Raw genomic sequence first — 20,270 nt, forward strand, 5'->3', positions numbered from 1 at the left:
TTTGGGGGGAAATGGGGAGAAGGGGCATGAACTTTGCCAACTTCTTTACCTCTCTTCCTCTTGCTCGCTCATTCTCAACTTTCTTCTAATGTTCTTGTTGCATGGGGAGGCTTTCACAGGAATGGAGTGTTAAACGACAAAAATGTCGGCAATAAAAGGGGCGGGTATGTGGGGTGCACGCTTCTTAAGGCCCTTTGACTTGAAATACTTGAATGGCAGTGAGTATTGTTCCTCACAGGATCCTATGAGAAAACTGGGGGCTCAGAGAGGTGGCGACTTGACCGCGGTTACACAGATCTCCAAAAGGCAGCATTTGAACCCAGGTTCTTGGACTCCAAACCAGTGCGCTTTCCGCTTTATCACATTGCTTTGATCGTGCTGCCTGAACCTGGCGACCAACTAGCAATTTTATCTTCCAACACCTACTTTATTCCAATTCATTTATTCGAAAAGATCACATGGAATTAATCAAAAACATTTGAGACATTCATAATAATTTATGAGCAAATTAGCTTCGTTTCACTGACTTTATTTGTATTTTACAACTTGCAGATTATCTTTTCATTTCCTTCTTCCTAGCTAAATGCACGTGTGATCCGTCTACACTGGCAGACTGAATTTCCTCGAAAGCCCTCTCAAATCTTACTTTTATGCCGCACCTTTTTGGTATTGCAAAACTAGCTTTTTTTCCTCTTCGAAGCACTGCAACACATAGACTGAATGTTACCTCTGGGCTGGGTCTAGAGGAAGTGTTCACATTTGAAAGTCTAACACATGGAACTGAAAAAGCCTGGGTCGGCGCCAGCACATGGAGCAGCTCCCTAAACTAGGATGGACGGGACGGCGCCGCGGCGACGGTGGAGCACATTTCAGAGGCTTGATGCGTGGTAGGAAGAGCTTGCTTGCACTTCGGTGCGCGGAAGTCCAATTGCCTGGAGGCGCCGGGCACCAGAACGCACTCTGAGAGGCGGGGATCCCCTGGGAGGAGGAGGCTTCGGAACCGGCTACTCGCCTTTGTACCGAGGGGGCCGCTTCTCTTTAAAAGCCCGAAGACCTTCAAGTCTGTCTTTGGTTGGGATAGTCTGAGAAAAGAAAAGCACAGGTAAACGTTAAAGGGACACACCCTGAGCAAAGCGTATGAGCTACAGAAGGAGTCTCAGACAATACTATTCGCTCGAGAGAGAACCGCAATGACGGCGTCCACAAGTCTCCCGAGCGTTTCCCCTCCACGCCGATGGATGGCCTTTCCCTCCTTTGGAAGGATCTCACTCAAGAAACAACAGAGAGCCACTAAGCAGGCGGAAGCTACAAGAACACCAAATGGCGTTTGCCTTTGGAATGTGCATTTTGTGGAGAACAACGACACGATCCCCGTGATTTACCCGTGGCCTCTCCTCCTCCTTCCCAAAGTAACCTATTATTGGGAGAGACTCAGAAGCACCTCGCCCTGCAGGCGCGCCCGACCGTAGCTCAGTAGCTCCAGGATCACCCTTCTGGAAGCAGGAACAGAGCTCGGCCCGGGGTGCACCGACGCGCACTTTACTGTGTCCCTGTCTACTCCCTCGACATTTCTCGCGACGTTTTCACGCGAGGGCTGCAGCCTCTGAGCTCCGCTGGCCTGGACTTTCGAGGCCAAAGAAACTAGCTCGGTCTCTCTTGGTAGCTCTCGCGGGAGTCATCTCGAGCGAATCGCCAAACACAGAACACACGTCTGCTCTGGGCAAACAACTACGCTGACTAGGAGAGGCAAAAGGAGAAGAGTGCCGGCCCTCTACAGTGCTTAGCCTGCTATTTCCGAACATTCTTTTTGGAAATGTACCCAAATGTAATTTGACTTTTAAAATTACCTGAGCATAACAGGCTTCTTCGATTGCTAAACCTGTGACTAAATCCACCTGCGGAAAAGATAGAGTCAGGTTAGAAACAAGTTACTTATATGTTACATACACAATAACCCAATTAATAATTTTATTCTCCCAGAGTTAGATCCATAAGTTTTTCTTTAAACACTTACTTTCAGTCTTAGAATCAATACTGTGTGTTGGCTCCAAAACAGAAGATTGGTAAGGGCTAGGCCATGGGGGTGAAGGGACTTGCCCAGGGTCACCCAGCTGGGAAGTGTCTGAGGCCAGATTTGAACTCAGGACCTCCCATCTGCTGTCTCTCCATCCACTGAGCCACCCAGCTGCCTCCTGATCCATGTGTTTTGATGGAACACATGAGAAACGTCTTTGAATTGTCAAACGTTGACTCTTTTTACAATGACTAAGAATTCTATTTACAAAAATAACATTTTAAAAACAATTCAAAGGGTCTCCTTTGAATGTGTAAGAATAATAACTGTGTTTTCCTGGGCCCAGAAGTAAAGGATTTCTTTGAATAATTCAACTCCCAGACTGCCCTGATCAAATCCAAGGCTTAACAGAATATTTCTTCACTAAATCATGGCTGTCATGAATTCACGAAGGGCATTAATTAGAACTTTTTCAGTTCTGCTTTGAGTTTCTGATCATGTTCACATCAGTGGTTCCTCCTTCCTGCACGATGCAGAAGAAAAAGTAGTTCTATTTCTCTGTCCCACCGAGATGTCGATTTTCCAACTTTCTCTAATGCCCCAAGCTAAGCAAAAGGCAAGTGGACATTTAACACCAGTTACTTTCCACCTGCCTACAGCTCGTACTCCGTCTCTGTTATCACTCGAAACCCAACCTGTTTGTGACCCATTTCACTCCTGATTCATGGCTAAACTTGGGGGAGGGGGGAAGGTTTATTCTTTTTCACTTCCCTCTTTAATCCCTTGAATCTGGTTTTCATTCTGGCAACTCTACCAAAACTCTTGTTTCTTACCAATGGCTTTTAATTGTGAAATTCAATTGCTCATTTCCCGTCTCCTCCCTCTTTCATTTCTGCACCATATTGTGAATTTTAAAACTATTCCACCCTAATCAGACCGTACTTTAGAAGATCTGATTTAGCTATTTCCTAATCAATAAAATAGGGATACTTGGACTAACAGAATCAGGTCTTGGGAATCCTGAATTTCTCCACCCTCCTTAGTTTAACAACATCAGGAAGGTCTGCACCAAACTCAAGATTTAATTATCTGAGGAAATGGCCTTCAACAGACATGTGCAGAAAAAAACAGACAGACCCCTCGGCTGTCCTAAGTCAAACTAAGCAATCATTGGTACAGATGAGACGCAGGAAAATGATGTAAAACCATCTATATAAGGCACATCACTTCCTCTTTCTTCCTCTTTCCCTGGAGAGGCGACTCTGGCTGGCAGCGTGTTAGGTGTTCCGACATCTTGGAGTGGTGGCAGTTATTTTTCTGGGTTTGGTGGTGAGTTTGCCCTTGAGCTGATTCAGGTTCGGGCATCTTAGCTGAGCCCCTTTGAAGGTCAGGCTGATTCTTTCCTCCTTCACACTCAAACCCTTACTTTCTAGATCACCTAATCTTCCCATCCAGTACTAGCCCCTTCCTTCTTCCTTCTTCTCAAATCTCCTCCACTATATCAATTAAATAACTATAAAATTTCCAGCTGAGTTTGGGTATTTCATTAGGAGTTTATAAATAAAATCCTTGGCGACCAAATATAATTATTACATTCAGTCTCAACCATCATTTTAACCTTTACAATATGACATCATGGCATCACCCCTCCATTTTAGAGTCCCTTCCTATTATTCCTTTTTAAAATGAGTTTTTTAAAACAATGATTTGTTTTCTCTCTTCCACCTACGCCTTTCCAACTTCAGGTGGAAAAGGAAAATAGATCCCTCTTAATAAGCACAGTCCAACAGAATACAGGTAAAATGAAACTATTAGATGTGGGGGAGGGTAGAGAGAAAAAGTGAGGGATACAGGATGACTCTTAAGAGGGTGAACTTCAGGGAGTGGGAGGAGGAGGAGGAGGATATCTTCAGCAGTAGGGAAGATAGTGGGAGGGAGGGTTTGGGGGAAGATGAGTTCTGTTTTGGACATCCTAAGTTTAAAATGTCTAATAAGATGCCTGGCTAATTCACAGGAAAGTGAGTTTCAAGTGACACTTGATCCCTTCCTTGTTTATAAACAACTTTTGTACTCTCTGATTATTCAAGGATAGATGCCTCTCCTCTATTTCTCCCCGTCTCCCTAGTGTAGCTTTCCCCCCAGCTTTTTATTTTCATTAAAAAAAAAAGTCACAAAATTGTACTGAGCCCTCGATGTGACTTCCAAATAGCCTGCTGATGTCAGGTTTCGAAATGGAGCCTTGCTTGTATCATTGCATCCTCCCCCGCCTTCTAGACTGTAAACCATTCAAATATGTCAAGTCCCTTCTATTGTTCCCTTGAATTTACCTTTTCTATTTCTCTTGGCTTCTTTGTTTGCATTTGAGAATTACTACTCAGGTCTGCTCTTGTCATCAGTAAGACCCAATTTTCTCCCTCTATGATTATTATATTCAGTGTTGTTGCTTATGCCATTCTTGGTTGAACCACTTGCATTTTGGAACATTGGATTCCATGTTTTCCGTTCCTGTATGTTGGCAGTTGTTGCCAAATCTTGTTTGTGTGATTCTGACTCCTTTGGCATCTGAATTATTTTTCATTGCCTGCAATTTCCCCCCATTCATATAGAAGCTCTGGATTTTTGCTTTGACTGCCTTAGGAGTTTTCATTTTGGTATTTATGTCAGGAGGTAACTGGTTGGTGGGTTCTATTTTTATTTTGCCCTGATTCTAATGTCTGAACATTTTTTTCAAGTTTTCTAGCGCAGATGATATCTAAGCTCCTGTTTTTCTTGTTGCTGTTGTTTGTGACTTTCAAGTAGTCCAGTGATTCCTAAGTGATTTCTCGTTTATCTTTTTCCCTTTTCAGTTGTCTATGACATGATATACCTAATACTTTTAAAAATTACTCTTTCCCTAAATTTTGACTTTTTTATCTCATGGAATCATTAACTTGTACTTGATCAATTATAATTTTTAAGGAGTATAATTTTGTACCTCTTGAGCTAAGTAATCATTTTTCTAAGTCTTTCTTCCTTTACTCTCATGTCTAATTCTTTCCTCTTATTTAAGGTATTTTTCAAAATTATTTTTTAAATGTATGCTTCCTTTTTCCTCTAGGAATTCTAATCTATTTTGTAGCCAAGGTGTGTTTTTCGTTGAGGTTTTATTCACAGACATATTGAGAATCATTTCCCTCTTCTGCATTTGCCTTGGATATCTCTGAAATAAGAAGTCTCTTTGTTCGTTATTTACTTTTCTTCCATCTTATTTGGGATTTTGTACAAGGCCCTGCTATGGGCACTTCTAGTAACCCTGGTGTGGTTTTTAAGCCTACTTTGGCTTTTAGCGTCTGCCTCTATTCTGTCTTGTGTTTGCCGGGACCAGAACTACAGTGCTGCGTCTCTGTTCTGTCCCTCACATCCGATTCTAGACTCTCTCCCCTGGCTTGGAGAGGCGGCCGCCATCTTGTCCGGAGACCTCATTGGCAGGGCTGGTGTGACAGCCTGTGGTCTGGCTCGGCCATCTTCTCTCCAGGTCAGAGGTTGGCCCTGCTGCCCTGTTCTCTGCCAGGGGGCTAAAGCGAAGGTCCCCTCCTGGGAACGAGACCCAGTCCGAGAGGCCAGGCTACCCATTCTACGGTTCCTGCCCCGCCGTTTGGTTTTTCGTCCTGTACTGGAAAGCGGATCTGCTGCTGTTTTTTCCCTCACTACATGGTTTGTTGCCCATCTGAGAGCTTTGGTGCAACAGCTGTAGAGGAAGGTGTGCGGCACTGGGAGTGCATCCTCTCGGCCGGCTTCTCCTCGTCCCTGTACCGGCTTCTTCTCACCATTCCCTTGAGGGAGGGCTTTTCTCAGGCTTTGTCCTCATTGTCTTTCCCCCTATATAGACTTCCTCCATTGCAAATCTTCACTTCCTGTTGTAGCCATCTGCTCTTTGTATTTCATATCTGTATCTCCCGTCGTCCCCAGCCTACCTCCCCCGATGGCTCAAATCCAGCACGTTGCAAAGAAGGTTTATTATTGATTACTTTAACCTGCTGGCCACCATCTCTGTGAAGAAGCACCCATGTCCCAAACATGCCACTGTCCCATCCCCCAGGCCTTGCCTAAAATGATCGGCTAGCTCAGGCCATTCACTTTCTGCTTTAATGGCATTCGGAACCAACGCCAACGTTCACGTGACCTGAATTGCAAGCAAATATCGTCTCCAAAGCTATAAATAACGCGAGTCTCAAGCAGGGCTATTTTAAACCCTCCCTAAGCCCCCCCCCCCCCCCAAGCCGTGATCGACTTACCTCCATGCCTTGATTGATGGCTAGTTTTGCCACTCGCATGGCTACGGGCCCCTAAGATCCAGAGGGAAGAAAAACATTTGGGATGTCTGTTGATATCAAGGTAGGGGGGCCTGTCACCTGTCCCAGACTCCCCTTTAATAAAGTAGGAAGCCTGCCCAGTAATAGTCCACATGGGACGCCGGGGGGGACCGAGGGCTTCTTTAATCATTCTAATGCACAAGCAACACTTCCCAATTAGGAAAACCCCGAATCCCGAATCTAAACACTGCAACGTTCATGCTCAAAGTTACTGAGACGTCGCGTGACTGGTATTCTAAAAAGCAGGCAGAGGAAACCCCAAGCTTGCGGTAGGACGAATTTGGAAGGGCTGGGAGAGGAATGTAAATGGGGAATTGGTCCTTTCTTTTCTTCTCCCTTGGCACCAATGCTGAATTCAATGAATTCAGGGAAATACTCTTACCACACATTTTCCTGAATTACCTCATCAATGAGTTAGTGAGAGATTTACCCAGGAGCAAACTGCCTAATGTGTGTTTATTTTTCGAATGGGTTAAAGATTGCTTATAAATGATTAAGTAACTTGTGGTCTACTGATATCTTTTGTGAAAACTTTAAAGAATTCATCGCCAAAGACGGCATTTTTATCTTCTAGAAGTTCGTATTTATCCATTGGTGTACGTGCCGCGTTAAATGGATTATTTTAAATATCAAATACTTTTTTCAAAGACAACAATTTGCTATTGTATACTATTTGGATAAGAGGCAGCTTTGGAAAGAGCAAGACCTGCATTCAAATTCTGCCCGTCACAATTACTAATAAGGTGATTGGGGCAAATCCCTTAATGTTTCTGAATTACATTCTGTTTTTAAGACTTACCTCACAATCTAGAGCTGAGAAACTATTCGGCATTAGATGGAGGCAATTCTCACGTCATATTCTTGATAGTAGTTACAAACTGACTACAACTTGTGTGGATATAGTTCTTATGAATGAGATTTCTGATTTCATAGAGATACATGCTTAGGTACATTAATAACCCATATAATTTTTCTAGGAATGACATAATAGTGACTTATTTTTATTTTAGTGCAAAGCACAAGGAAGATAAGATACCTTTCCTCATCCCTTCCTTACTTTGTTGTCATACCTTTAAAATATTTAAAATGTAAAATGTTTTGGTAAAAAATAGGCAACTATAGAAAGCTTCTACGGGGATAAAGACCAAAGAACACGGAGTCAATGGGATACAAAAAACTTCACACAAAACCTCACAAAAAAAATACAGAGAATGGTCTTGGGCTCTAGAAGAGCTCAAAAAAAGAATTTAAAAATCATATAAGGTTGAAGAAAAACAGGAAAAGGAAAACAATAGCTTCAAATGCAAAATAGGTCATCTGGAAACAGAGGCACATGAATTAAAACAAGAAAATAGTGTTTTAAAAGCCAGAATTTACCAAATGGAAGAATTTAATGAGCTAAATATCTCAAATTGATTTTAAGGTGTCTCTTCAGATGATTTTTAGATATCTTTTTTTTAAATAGCTCTGACTAATCTGACTAGCCTGTCTCTGATTTATTTGTAAAAAGAGATAAAGGGTCCACTTAGTAGCTGAAGTGAAGTGCAGTAGCACTATTATAATCCCCACCTCCACATTTATAAAAATGTAATGGATGAGACATAAAACAGTCTCATACCAGAGGAGCTGGGAAGTTGTTCCTAAGGCGTGGTACCCCTGGATTGCTCCCAAGAGGAAGCATCTCCCATTTGTAACTCTTCAGCCTACTCTCCCCTTCCACCAGATTCTTGGTGCTGTTTTAGATCCAAAAGGTTTTCATCAGCAGTATAGAGGTGTGTGTTTTTTCTGGGCTCCTCTGCCACACTTTGTAATTATAGCAGTAATAGACTTTTTTAAAAACATCTCGGCCAGGGTTGAAAGATCGGCTACCCTTAAAAACTTGTGACATTGGCTTCTAAGATTTTTTTTTTTATTTGATGTCATACAACAGACTCATGTGAATCCTAATGATAGTGGGTTTGTTTGCTACTGTCATTAAATGGGCTATTATGACTTTGGGGATTTTGATACTTCTTGAATGTGCATTTTGTACTATTGTTCTTTACAAAAATTGTTACTTTGGGAAAATCATTTGTACCCACACAGTGGTTCATGGCCAAGTTAAAAAGGAAATGGATCTCATTTTGGGGGTGAGAAACCTTTGTGTTCTTTCCTTGGCTGACACAGTGTGTCACTGATCATAAACTATATATTTTTTATTTTAAAAAACATTTTATTATTGTTTTTTCTTGCATGTGCAATATAGTATTTCAGTTTTATTTTTTTCCCTCCTTTTTGTATTTGAAGGACATGTCACCAGAATTGAGATTTTCTTTAACTTTTTTGATTTTACAGTAATATAAGTTTAAAATACATTTGCCCTAATAATGCATACCCAAAAAGCTTTAGACTATAAAAATGATGCTATTGCTTATTTACAAATTATGGGACTTTGCTTAATGATTCTGTCTGATTCCAGAGGGAAGAAAAGAGCCATTATACAGACCAAGAAGCACAAGGTCAAAAAGGACCAACACAATCCAGGTAGGACTGATGAATTTCAATGCCAAGACAAGAGGACTTGAACTTGTTTGGGGTTCGAGGTTATGGCTGTTTGACATATGTCAGAGGCAAGACTTCCCTGAGCCCCACGTTCTATCAAGCACCTCACATTGGTTGCCTTCCTGGCTTCTATAATTTAGTCCCTCTTCTGTCTTTCATAGTGTGGCAAGCTTTCTGTAGTCCTGGCTACTGATTGGGTAAGACCATAATTGCTTAAATCATTTTAATTGGGTCCTGATTCAAGGACCTGTGATAAGTTTTTTTTTCCCCTTTACTTAGAATGTTTACACATAAGACTGATATTCTATATTTCATCTAGAAGTTATTTTTTCTCTTTTATTTGGATTTTTTGATATTCCTTTGCCAATTGATTCATATACCTCATCACTCAGCCATGTATCCCTGAGTGATCCCTGTGTTTTTTACTGTCCTCCTCAGGGGGAATGTATCATTATCCTATAATACAGAGTTTAAATTCTAGTGAGAGTAATTTAGGATAAGAACACGCTACCTCTCCGAATCCAGAAAGGGAACGATTTGGAGAAGGCGCCATGAAGATGTCTGCACAGACCACACGCCGCACCAGAAGATCCAGAATGAATTTTGGGATGTGGTGATCTGACCCGTGTGGGGTTGAATGCATTTGTTTGTATGTACACTCTTATGACAAAGGGGACTGCCCCTAATGGTTTTGTTTTTTTTTGGTCAATGCGTCTAGCAATCATTGGTCTTGTTCTCTTTTCCTTTTATTCTCAAATCATTGTAATTGAAAAGTTGGTTATGTTTACAAGATTCATTGGAGAGACCAGTCTTCCACTGGGTCTCAGGGGAGAATGTAACTGGAAACCTTGTGCCTTTGAACTACATTTCCCAGGAGCCCTCTGACTTCCTGAGACATAGTGCTGACATAGACAAGGGGATATGTTGGGTGGGGTTCCTGTTCTCACTCTTCTTGCTTTGTGGGTTATGACTGGGGGGGGGGGGGTTGAATAGGTAGGTTAGCCATGGCCATGTGGTTTTTATTTTGTTACTTTTTTATTCCTTTATTTCTAATGATCATTAATAATCTTATAACATTCTAACTTTTACAATGATGGCTAATTTTAATTTTTACAAAGGAAAGAAGTAATTTTAAAAGGTGTCAAGTAGTGATTATATAAAATACATATATTTTATATATAAAAATATATATTTATTATATTATATAAACTATATACAAAATATATTTAAAAAATTTTAATATAGTCAAGTAGTGACTATATAAAAAAGTCATATACTACAATTATATGCAATTTCTTTAAAAACTGAATACTTAAAATGAATGTATATTTCATATTAATATTTAGGATATGATGCTAACAAACAAAACTCTAAGACCCAATAAAGGAATTCATGAAATTCATCATGGGTAGAACAAGATATTATTAGTCTACTTGTATAACTCCCACATCTACTTTTATTTTAAATCTTACTAAAACCACTTGTTCCCTTTATGTAAAGGAGAACAATATATATAACGAGGGAAGGAATGAAAGGGTAAGCTCCGAAGTAATTACAGAAAGACTGACACTTCATCCATTTCAGAACTTAAAAGGATTCCTCTTTTAGGAAGTTCATAGTCCTAGTAAGCTTGTTTGCTACTTTTGATAGGCTTATCAAATCTCTGTAAAGCAACAATAGCATAAAAGTCTCTAATTAGAAATACCTGAGGTAAAAATTCTCTTGCTAAGGCTAATGCCTTTCTGTAGGCAGCATCTCCTGCTTCATTTTGTTCTAAAACATGGCTGATCAAGCCTATTGACTTCGCTTCCTGGCCATTTAATACACGAGCAGAGAAGATCATTTCCTTTGCTAGAGCCATGCCAATGGCACGAGGTAATCTTTGTGTTCCTCCTGTAACATGAACAAAATGGAATATGCAAGTAATGATTTGATACAAGGTTTTAAAGCTAACATCAGAGAGGTCAGCATTGTAATTAAAAGCAGTTAAAAGCAACCAATACATCATAGTGAAGCTTAGTACCAACTCCATGCAAAGCTGAGAAATGTGTGCTTTTTGGGGATTCCCATAATGAATGGGAAGAGCAACCAGAGTGGCATGTTAAGTAATTACAAGAAACAATTCCAATCTAATTGGCCGGCGAAGAGCCAACATGCAGAGCTGGAGTACAGTTAGAGTAGAAGAAGAGAAGTTCTTCGACACAATCATTCCAAAGAGATCAGAACTCGAAGTTCTGGTCAAGGTAAAAAAAGTTCTATTTCCAGCTCAGGTCAGAAGAGGGAGACAGAGTAGTCTGGGGACATTAGGAAGAGGGTCTGCCCAGAGTGTGCCATGTGGAGAATTCCAGCACCCACCAACTGAAGGAGGATCAAGGTTCTGAATCAGGAAAAGAGGTCCCAGACCTGGGGAAGGATGACAGAACAGGGTCACCTGGCATCTCGGTCATTTACTACCCGACTCTGGCTTAGGCATCCAGAACAGACTGAAGAAGGACCTTGTGCCTAGGGGCGGCATTTCAGCTTGGGGACAGCCTGAAGGCTATGTAGCTGGGAAGGAGTTCAGAAGCCAGCAGTGAGTGGCTACTATTCAGTCCAGTATGAAGTATGCAAGGGAATAGCTGGAGTAGGAATTCCAATCGAAGGGGAGGCTGTGGTTTTCGTCACTCCGAGGATGAAGAGGTTTCTGGCTAGCTAGGAGTGGCTAAATTCAATATAAGTTTACTGGAATTAGTGCCAGTCAATAAGGGAGATGTGCAGACTAAGACATAAATCAGGAAGTTTCCAAGCTTCAACCAGGAAGGCAGTAATCAGGTTTTGCCTTGGGTCAGAAGACTTTTAGAGAACTGAAACCTTAGAGACCATCAACCTGAAATCCAGGAATAATTCTCCACTTAAAGTACCAACAAAGCAGAAAGATCTATGGACAGCAGCTCAGCTCAGACATTATCTCCAGAAGGATAGAGTCTAGCCCTAATATAAAGTCTAAGATCAGGAAGTAAGCTGGAAGAGGGAACAAGCCAAAATTAAAAAATAGGAGCCCTGCTGTGGTGACATGGACACTCCGGATGGGAACGCAGACTCCAAGATATCTGTAAGCAAAGCTTCAAAGAAAAGCACACCTTCAGTATATCAACAACTAGAATTTCCAAGAAAATGAAGTGAGAGGTTTGGTTTTTTTAGGTAAAAAATTGAAGACCAAGTAAAAAGAGCCAAAATAGTGAAGTCAGGGAACCCCTAAGCTCTTCCAAATTTCCTTCCAAACAACATCAAGCTGATGCTTCAAAATGAATTCTAGAGTGGCCGAACCAACAAAGGGGGAGGCAATCATCCATCTCTAGACAGTCTGCAAGGTCGGGAGGAAAGGTCTGGTTTACTAGGGTGCCCATTGCTTACCACGTCTGTTAATTCAGCAGCTCCAGGGCAAAGAAGCCAGGGGAGGGCCCCTTGTACAATAGGGCAGCAGGAGATGGCTTCCAGAGTTCCCAGTTACAGATGGTAAAGAAGTAGGAAAGCTGGTCAGAAGGAGATCATAGGCAACTCTTTGCTGGCACCAAGTGTGGGACTCTGCTGCATTACCCATATCTGGTTCTGGGTTGCTGTCCCAGGGCAAGGAGCACTAGAATGAGGAAGGCCCCGAGTCACAGTTCTAAGGAGGAAAGGAGTACAGGGGACTACTGATCATCCTGCTCCTTATATCCTCCAGGGACTCTCATCTGCAAAGTGCTATTCGTTGTCTGTGTTTTAGGAGAAAAGAAAACTGTACTGTAGGCTGCAAGTTTAAAACTTACTGTCTTTCGAAGTGACAAGAATGTACATTTTTACTAGGTTGATTTTTTTCTTTTCAATAAAAAATATAAGAATGTTTTCATATTGATGCACTCTGAAATTATTTCTAAGGCAATTTCCTTTTGGCTTTTTCAAAACAGAAAAGTAGCAAAGATTTCACACTTTATAGGGAAGCTGGTATTTATTTAAAAGAATGGCGATATTTTAAAAGCATGGATTTAAATTTGCTGTTGTTCTGAATTTGGATTTTCTGAATTAACGGTGACACGAATCATTAAAAAATCCCCATATCTAGCCTGAGTACTGCACTGCTTCATTTCTGAGAGGGAGAGAGAAACATGACTAAATCAGGCAGCTTTCTCGTTTTCACTTAACAGTCAGAGGGGAAATCCCATTAAGCTAGTGAGGGTGAATAGTTAAAAAGTTAAACACTGAGTGCATTTTCATCAGATTAATTATTGGAACTTTTGCTATATTTGATTCTAGTATGGAAGAAACACTTTCATTTGGAGTTCCAAATTCTTTCCCTCTCTTTAGTCCCGGTCCCACCCATTGAAAAGGTTCAGCAATACACATGTGAAGCAATGGAAAGCATGTGTCCGTAGTAGGCATGCTGCAATAGAGGTAAAACAAGCTAGTTCAGTCTGTACGTAGAACTCATCGGCTCTCGGTCTAGAGAGCCGTCTTTTCATGAAAACATGGGCACTGTCATGGAGAAGGCTCAGAGCAGCACATTTTCAGTCGATTATTCTCACAATATTGCTTTTCTGTGTGCAATATTCTCCCGGTGCTGCTCACTTTGTGTCAGTTCACATGAGTCTTCCGAGGCGTTTCAGAAACCAGACTTGGTCGTTTGTTACAGAACAATCGAATTTCATTCAATGATGTACCACAACATGATCAGCTATTGCCAATCCTTTGCCACAACAAAAAAGAGCTCAACATTATAGTTTCTTTGTTTTCTTTTATCTCTTTGGGATACAGGTAAGAGCAGGGGTAGTGCCTGCTCCAAGGGTACACACAATTTGATAGTTCTTCACATCCTCTCCAGCATATGCCATTTTCAACCTAACAGGTGTGAGATGGCACTTCAGAGTTAATTTAATTTTAATGATCAGTAAGTATAACTTATTATGACAATAGATAGCTTTGATTTCTTCTTCTTAAAATTGCCTATTTATATTTTTTGGCCATAAATCAACTGGAGAATACTCCTTATTTTAATAATTTTGTCTCACTTCCCTGTGGAATTTATAAAAACAAAGGGTATTCCCCAATTGAGAAATGGTCAAACAAACTGATAAAAAGAGCATATATATATAAAACACCTTTGTGAGGAAAGTCTTGCAATAAAATCCCCCCTCTCACATGTTAAGTTCTAGGTTTTCTTCTAATTTTGGCTGCATTATTGCCATTTGTGCAAAAAAATTTAAATTTAATAAAATCAAAATTATCCATTTTAACTCTGGTAATCATTTCTATCTCTGTTACAATATTCTTCTTCAGGACATAGATCTGATGGGTAAAATCATCTGTGCTCTTATGAACTTTTTACTATCACCCTTTATGTTGAAAGCATGTAACCACTTTGACCATATCCTCATATATGGTGTGAGATGCTGGTCTATGCCTAGTTCCTGCCAGACGGCTTTCCAGTTTTCCTAACAGTTTCTGTTAAACAATGAATTCTTACCCCCAAGCTCAGATCTTTGGGTTCACTAAATACTAGATTATTGATTGGGGGCAGAGTCAAAATGGTGCCTTAGGAGCACAAAAGCCCAAACCTCTCTGACTGGCCTTCCATACCAATCTCTAAAAAGTGCTATAAAAAAGGCAGAAATCCAGACCCAACAAGACAGAGCCACAGGACTCTCCTGCTGAACACAACTTGAAAGGGAGGCAGAAAGAGTTAACCTACTGCACGGAGAGGTGGGTGGACGGTGGTATTCCCGGGTGGGGGCATGTAACCACGACAGAGCACCTTAGATGCACCCTGTGAGATCTAAGGCTCTGACAGTGGCTGGTGGGGAGTCACTTGGGGGGTCATCTGGTTGGGTGCCCTAAGGCCTCAGCAGCAGCAGCAGATTACAGTGAAAATTTGGCCTCAGGGCAGATTAGCACAGCAGGTCTGCTCAAATGGTCTATTCCAGTATACCAGCAACGGAGAGAGAGGACTGAAGATTCCCTCCAGGACAGCAGCCCAAACACCCCATGCCAGTAAACCAATAGAGGGAGTTTCTAGTCCATCTGGACTGGGAAAAATGAGTAAAAAAAATCAGGCAACTATAGAAAGCTTCTATGGGGATGAAGACCAAAGAACACAAGAGGTCAATGGGATGCCAAAAACTTCAAGCAAAAAAGTCAAAGGATGAAAAGAATGACTTGGAAAAAAGAACGGACCAATTGGAAAAAGAGGACCCAAAGGTCATGGAAGAATTTCAGTCTTTAAAAAGTAGAATTGGGCAATTAGAAGCTAATGACTTCACAACATATTAAGAAACAATAAAAAAAAAACCACAAAATCAAAAGAATGAAAAAATATGAAAAACCTCAATGAAAAAATTAATCTGGAAAACAGATCCAGGAGAGAGAATTTTATAATTACTGGACTACCTGAAAGTCATGACCAAAAAAAAAAAGCCTAGATATTAATACTACAGAAACCTATCTGAGAAAATTGTCCTTAAAGTCTAGAGCACGAGGGTAAATTAGAGACTGAAAGAATCCACAAATCACCTCCTGCATCAAATCCCCAAATGACAACTCCCAGGATTGTAATAGCCGAGCTCAAGAACTCCCGGGCCGAGAAGATACTATCAATTACTAGAAAGAAACAGTTCATATATCATGGAGCCCCGGTCAGGATTTCACAGGATCTGGCAGCCTCCGCACGGAAGGACCGGAAGCCATGGAATATGATATTCCAGCAGGCACGGGAACTGGGTCTACAGCCAAGAATCAAGTACCCAGCAAAACGGAATATGTTCTTTCGGGGGAAGTGTGGTCACTGAATAAAATAGGAGATTTCCAAGCTTTCCTGAAAAAAAAGAAAAGACCAGAACTAAACAGAAAATAGGCTGTCCAAATACAGAATTCAAGAGAAGAAGAAAAAGGTAAGTAAGAAAAGGGAGAGAAAGGAAGGGCTTTCACAAGGACAAATGACTCATACTCCTATATGGAAAGATTGTTATCAGTGTGGTTAGAAGAAGCATACCTAGAGAGTGTGGAAGTAAGCTGTTTAGGATGATCTAGAAAACAAGGGCAAATCAGGGTGGGAAAGCATAAGGTAAGAGAAATGGGAAAAGAAGTAAAATGGGGTAAGATCGATCACATCAAGAAGCAAGGGGTTGGGGAAAAGACCAATCCAATGGAAGGTGGGAAGAGGTTGGTCCCGGGGAACACTGAAACCCGATTCCCATTGGGAGGAGCTCAGAGAGGGAGCAGTCGGGTTCCCTGACTTCTGCTATAGGGACGTTGAAGGGGAAGAAGAAATGGGGGCTGGGCGGGGGTAATCCAGGGGAAGGCGAGGTTGGGGTGGGGCATTCCAACAGGGAGGCTGAGAAGAGTTGGGGGGACGACCGCTTTGAACACGCTGAACGGCAGCAGCGCATCCAACCTAAAGAAGGAAGGGTCTAGTTAGCGGAAGTCGAGTCCGGGTCCACTGCGCTCACTAAGCAGAGAAAGCCCATCGTGGCAGTTCTGGCCTACCTGGATCCTCCTTGCGAGGTTTCTACAGGCTCCTCAAGGAGCCCAGGCAAAAGGGAAACTGCATTCTAATGCTTTCGTGCGCCCAATCACAGCCTGTATTTGGTGTGTCTAAAACGTGTGTGAGAGTCCATGTTAAACATGGTGCGTATTCCTACCCACCACCTCCAGTGAGTCCGTGGACACTTCAGGGTTAACCAGGCAACTGCGGCGTAGAAGATCTGGGTTCAAATTCTGTTTCAGACGAGAATTTAACAGCAGTGTCTTTCCCTTGGTGCCGGCCGGCCAAGCCGCCCTCTGCTGGGTTTCCTTGAGCCAAAGCCTCGGGGTTCCTTGGTCAGCCACGTGTCCCCGGCACCTTCCGCTTTCCTTTACGCAGAGGACGTGGGCTCGGTCCGCGCAGGGGCACACGGCAGGCATGGCTGCTGCCGGGGGGCTCCACTTTGTTCCCTGTGGGGGACGTTTGCTCTGAGCGGCACCAGACGCAGACAGGACAGGAAGAGAGCCGGTGTCCGCTCACGGGGTTTCTGGGCCAAAGGGTCCGCAGAGCCTCCAGACAGGGTTCTGCAGGGACTGGACCTGCCACTCGAGCGCCTGCGGGCCGACTCCCAGCCGCTGTCCGCTCGCCCACAACCAGCACGGCCGTCCCGGGAACCCAGACGACCAAGCGTCGGGGCGCCGAGGGGCGTCTGGGGGATGTGCCCGGCCCAGCGGCCTCACAGTGTGTCGCTGCAGCGCTGCCTGCCTCCGGGCCGCGGGGCCAGAGCTCTACTGGCGGAAAAGGCCGCGGACGGCCAGGCAGCCCGGCGCGCGCTCTCTGCTGCCCGCAGGGACAGGCGGGGCGGCTCGGACACGGAACACGGGCCTCTCCAGCGCCGTGGAATCGCCCCAAACTCTCACGGAGCCCCGAGACGCTCCAGGCCCTCTGAGGGAAGCAGCCGTCAGAGCACGGCCGCAGGCTGCTTTCTTGGCCGGGCCGGTCAGTAAGCAAGAACTGGAGACCTTCGCCAGCGGCCGAGAAAGAGCCGGACGTCCAGCTTCCTCCGAGAGCATGCCGTGCCCTCGCTTGCTCCAGAGAGAGACCGACGTCCTCGACACCTCCAGATGGCCGGCAAAACGCGGGTCACCAGCAGGAGCCCCTTCACAGACGGCGGCTGCACCGGCCGGACCCCCCCAAGAAGTTCCAGGCGCTCCTCGTGCATGGGTGGGGCCGCCGACCTCTCGGGACTCCGTATGGATCAGTGCCGCGGCCTGCGCCGTGACACCATATTCTGCGCTCACCTGCGTCCTTAGACTAAGACTGCATCCAAAGGCCTCCGGCCTCCGTCTGTCGCTGCCTTCTCCTCGAAGGCTGCCTGTCGTCCACTCGGAATCTCTCGTCTATGCCACCCACGCACACGTACACGCACATGTACACGTACACACACGCACACGCACGCACACACACGTACACACACACACTCACACATACACAAATGCACACACATACACGCACAAATGCACACAAATACGCACGCGTGCGCACACGCACACTCACGCACAAATACACATGCGCACGCACACGCACACACAAATGCACACATGCATGCACACGCACATTTGCACGCACGCACATACACAAACACTCACATTTACACATATGCACATATGCACACGTGTACACGCATGAACTGTATGTTGGAACACGTTTCTTGAGAAAGGAAAGTCCTTCCTGCTTTTTTGAAGGCCAGCTCTGAGCAGTGTGTGCCATGTAAGAAGCCCCGGATAACCGCTTGCCGATCGTCCCACCACACAGAACAAACACTGTGCATACTCCGTTGGCGGCGGGCGCTCTCGAATCTCCTACGCGAGTCCAGCTCCCGTGTAGGATGGATCTCCACACTGTCCGGTGTAGCTGGAACCAGAGATCCAAGAATGGCATCGGGCCAGCCTCCGCGAGTAGCGCCGTTCTAGGGCCAGGAACACCTCGCAGGCCCGTGCCGGAGGCGGAGAGACGACGGCTCGACCCCGCGGCGACTCCCTCAGTCCCCCGCCCTCGCCGAGCGCCAGCCCCACCTCACCTCCGGGGAGCCAGCTGACACTCACAAGTCAGTGGCAGACGAGGAGCCGCGGCGCGGCCCCCGGAGATCCAGGGGCAGAGAGCCGCGGCGCCCACTGACGCCTCCGACCCGTCTCCCGGGTGACGGGATGATGGCTCTGGCTCCGGAGACAGCGGGAAGACGGCGAAGGAGTCCCTCCAAGGACAAGCTCTACCCGCACGGCACACGCGCCGCTTCTCTAAGAGCCCCGCGACTTCCCCGTCTTCACACGCCACGTTGGCTCCCTCGTGGGTATCGCGGGGCGAAGGCCGCCCCCGTGTACTCCGCAGCAGCTTTCCACCACGTGCTGCCGGCCACACGCCTGGCCACTCCCCGACGCTGCTCCATCTCCTGCCTCTGGGCATCTCCGCCGGCTGCTCTCCAGGTCTGCAGTCCCCGTCCTCTCACGGGCTTCTTTGGCTCCAGCCCGGGGCTGCCCAGGTGGACGCCTTCCATGGCGTCTTCTTGGCCTGTTGCTACAGCTGGAAGAAGCAGATACTGCGATATCACGGCGTCCTCGCTTCACCCTTGATCTTCGCCCAAGATCGCTCCCACCACAAATGCGGCTTGCTGACAAGTCGGGGGGTTCCGGGGGTTTGGGGTGCTTTCTGGAGGCAACTCCGACGCGAGGCCTTCTCTGGGACTTGTTTCGGCCTTTGAGCTACTGGAATGGAATCCCACCCCTGCCCGGACGCCGCTTTCTGCCAACCTCACGGCAGCCACAGCAGGTCAGGGTACATTTGTAAGCCTCTCAGTGCCCGCAGGGTGTCTCTGGCACGCAAGCCTTCTTGCTTAGAGGCCCCTCACGAGCTTCCCCCAGGCTCCCAAGCCCTCATACGCTGCTTTTACCCCAAAATATGAACCACACCGAAGAAGAAAACGTGAGATCACTCAGAAATCTCTGATGTACAGGTGGCAGGAAGCTCTTCCTTCAGTCCCGGGAAGCTCACAGGAAGCTCTTTCTTCAGTCCCGGGAAGCTCACAGGAAGCTCTTCCTTCAGTCCCGGGAAGCTCACAGGAAGCTCTTCCTTCAGTCCCGGGAAGCTCACAGGAAGCTCTTCCTTCAGTCCTGGGAAGCTCTTCCTTCAGTCCCGGGAAGCTCACAGGAAGCTCTTCCTTTATTCCCGGGAAGCTCACAGGAAGCTCTTCCTTCAGTCCCGGGAAGCTCACAGGAAGCTCTTCCTTCAGTCCCGGGAAGCTCACAGGAAGCTCTTCCTTCAGTCCCGGGAAGCTCACAGGAAGCTCTTCCTTCAGTCCCGGGAAGCTCACAGGAAGCTCTTCCTTCAGTCCCGGGAAGCTCACAGGAAGCTCTTCCTTCAGTCCCGGGAAGCTCACAGGAAGCTCTTCCTTCAGTCCCGGGAAGCTCACAGGAAGCTCTTCCTTCAGTCCCGGGAAGCTCACAGGAAGCTCTTCCTTCAGTCCCGGGAAGCTCACAGGAAGCTCTTCCTTCAGTCCCGGGAAGCTCACAGGAAGCTCTTCCTTCAGTCCTGGGAAGCTCTTCCTTCAGTCCCGGGAAGCTCACAGGAAGCTCTTCCTTTATTCCCGGGAAGCTCACAGGAAGCTCTTCCTTCAGTCCCGGGAAGCTCACAGGAAGCTCTTCCTTCAGTCCCGGGAAGCTCACAGGAAGCTCTTCCTTCAGTCCCGGGAAGCTCACAGGAAGCTCTTCCTTCAGTCCCGGGAAGCTCACAGGAAGCTCTTCCTTCAGTCCCGGGAAGCTCACAGGAAGCTCTTCCTTCAGTCCCGGGAAGCTCACAGGAAGCTCTTCCTTCAGTCCCGGGAAGCTCACAGGAAGCT

General features: G+C 45.2%; 1 protein-coding gene across 8 annotated transcripts in view; it reads right to left on the reverse strand.

Annotated features, from left to right (window-relative positions):
• Positions 1 to 513: 513 nt before the first annotated feature.
• The window catches only part of LOC100028211 (methylglutaconyl-CoA hydratase, mitochondrial), a 104,623-nt gene continuing 84,866 nt past the window's right edge, over positions 514 to 20,270 (reverse strand). For 5 of the 8 annotated variants that reach the window (XM_001378267.4, XM_007486215.3, XM_007486213.3 and 2 more), the window contains 4 exons: positions 10,613 to 10,800; positions 6,289 to 6,339; positions 1,848 to 1,895; positions 514 to 1,082 (listed from right to left, as the gene is read on the reverse strand). In XM_001378267.4, coding sequence (XP_001378304.1) covers positions 1,005 to 1,082; positions 1,848 to 1,895; positions 6,289 to 6,339; positions 10,613 to 10,800 — 365 coding nt within the window. In that variant the 3' untranslated portion in view covers positions 514 to 1,004. Of the gene's footprint in view, positions 1,083 to 1,847; positions 1,896 to 6,288; positions 6,340 to 10,612; positions 10,801 to 11,262; positions 11,311 to 20,270 lie in introns of all 8 variants that reach the window. The other 3 variants (XM_007486214.3, XM_007486211.3, XM_007486210.3) reach the window with 1 other exon arrangement.

The sequence above is a fragment of the Monodelphis domestica genome, chromosome 3, assembly GCF_027887165.1.
Source record: "Monodelphis domestica isolate mMonDom1 chromosome 3, mMonDom1.pri, whole genome shotgun sequence".
Lineage (NCBI taxonomy): Eukaryota > Metazoa > Chordata > Mammalia > Didelphimorphia > Didelphidae > Monodelphis > Monodelphis domestica.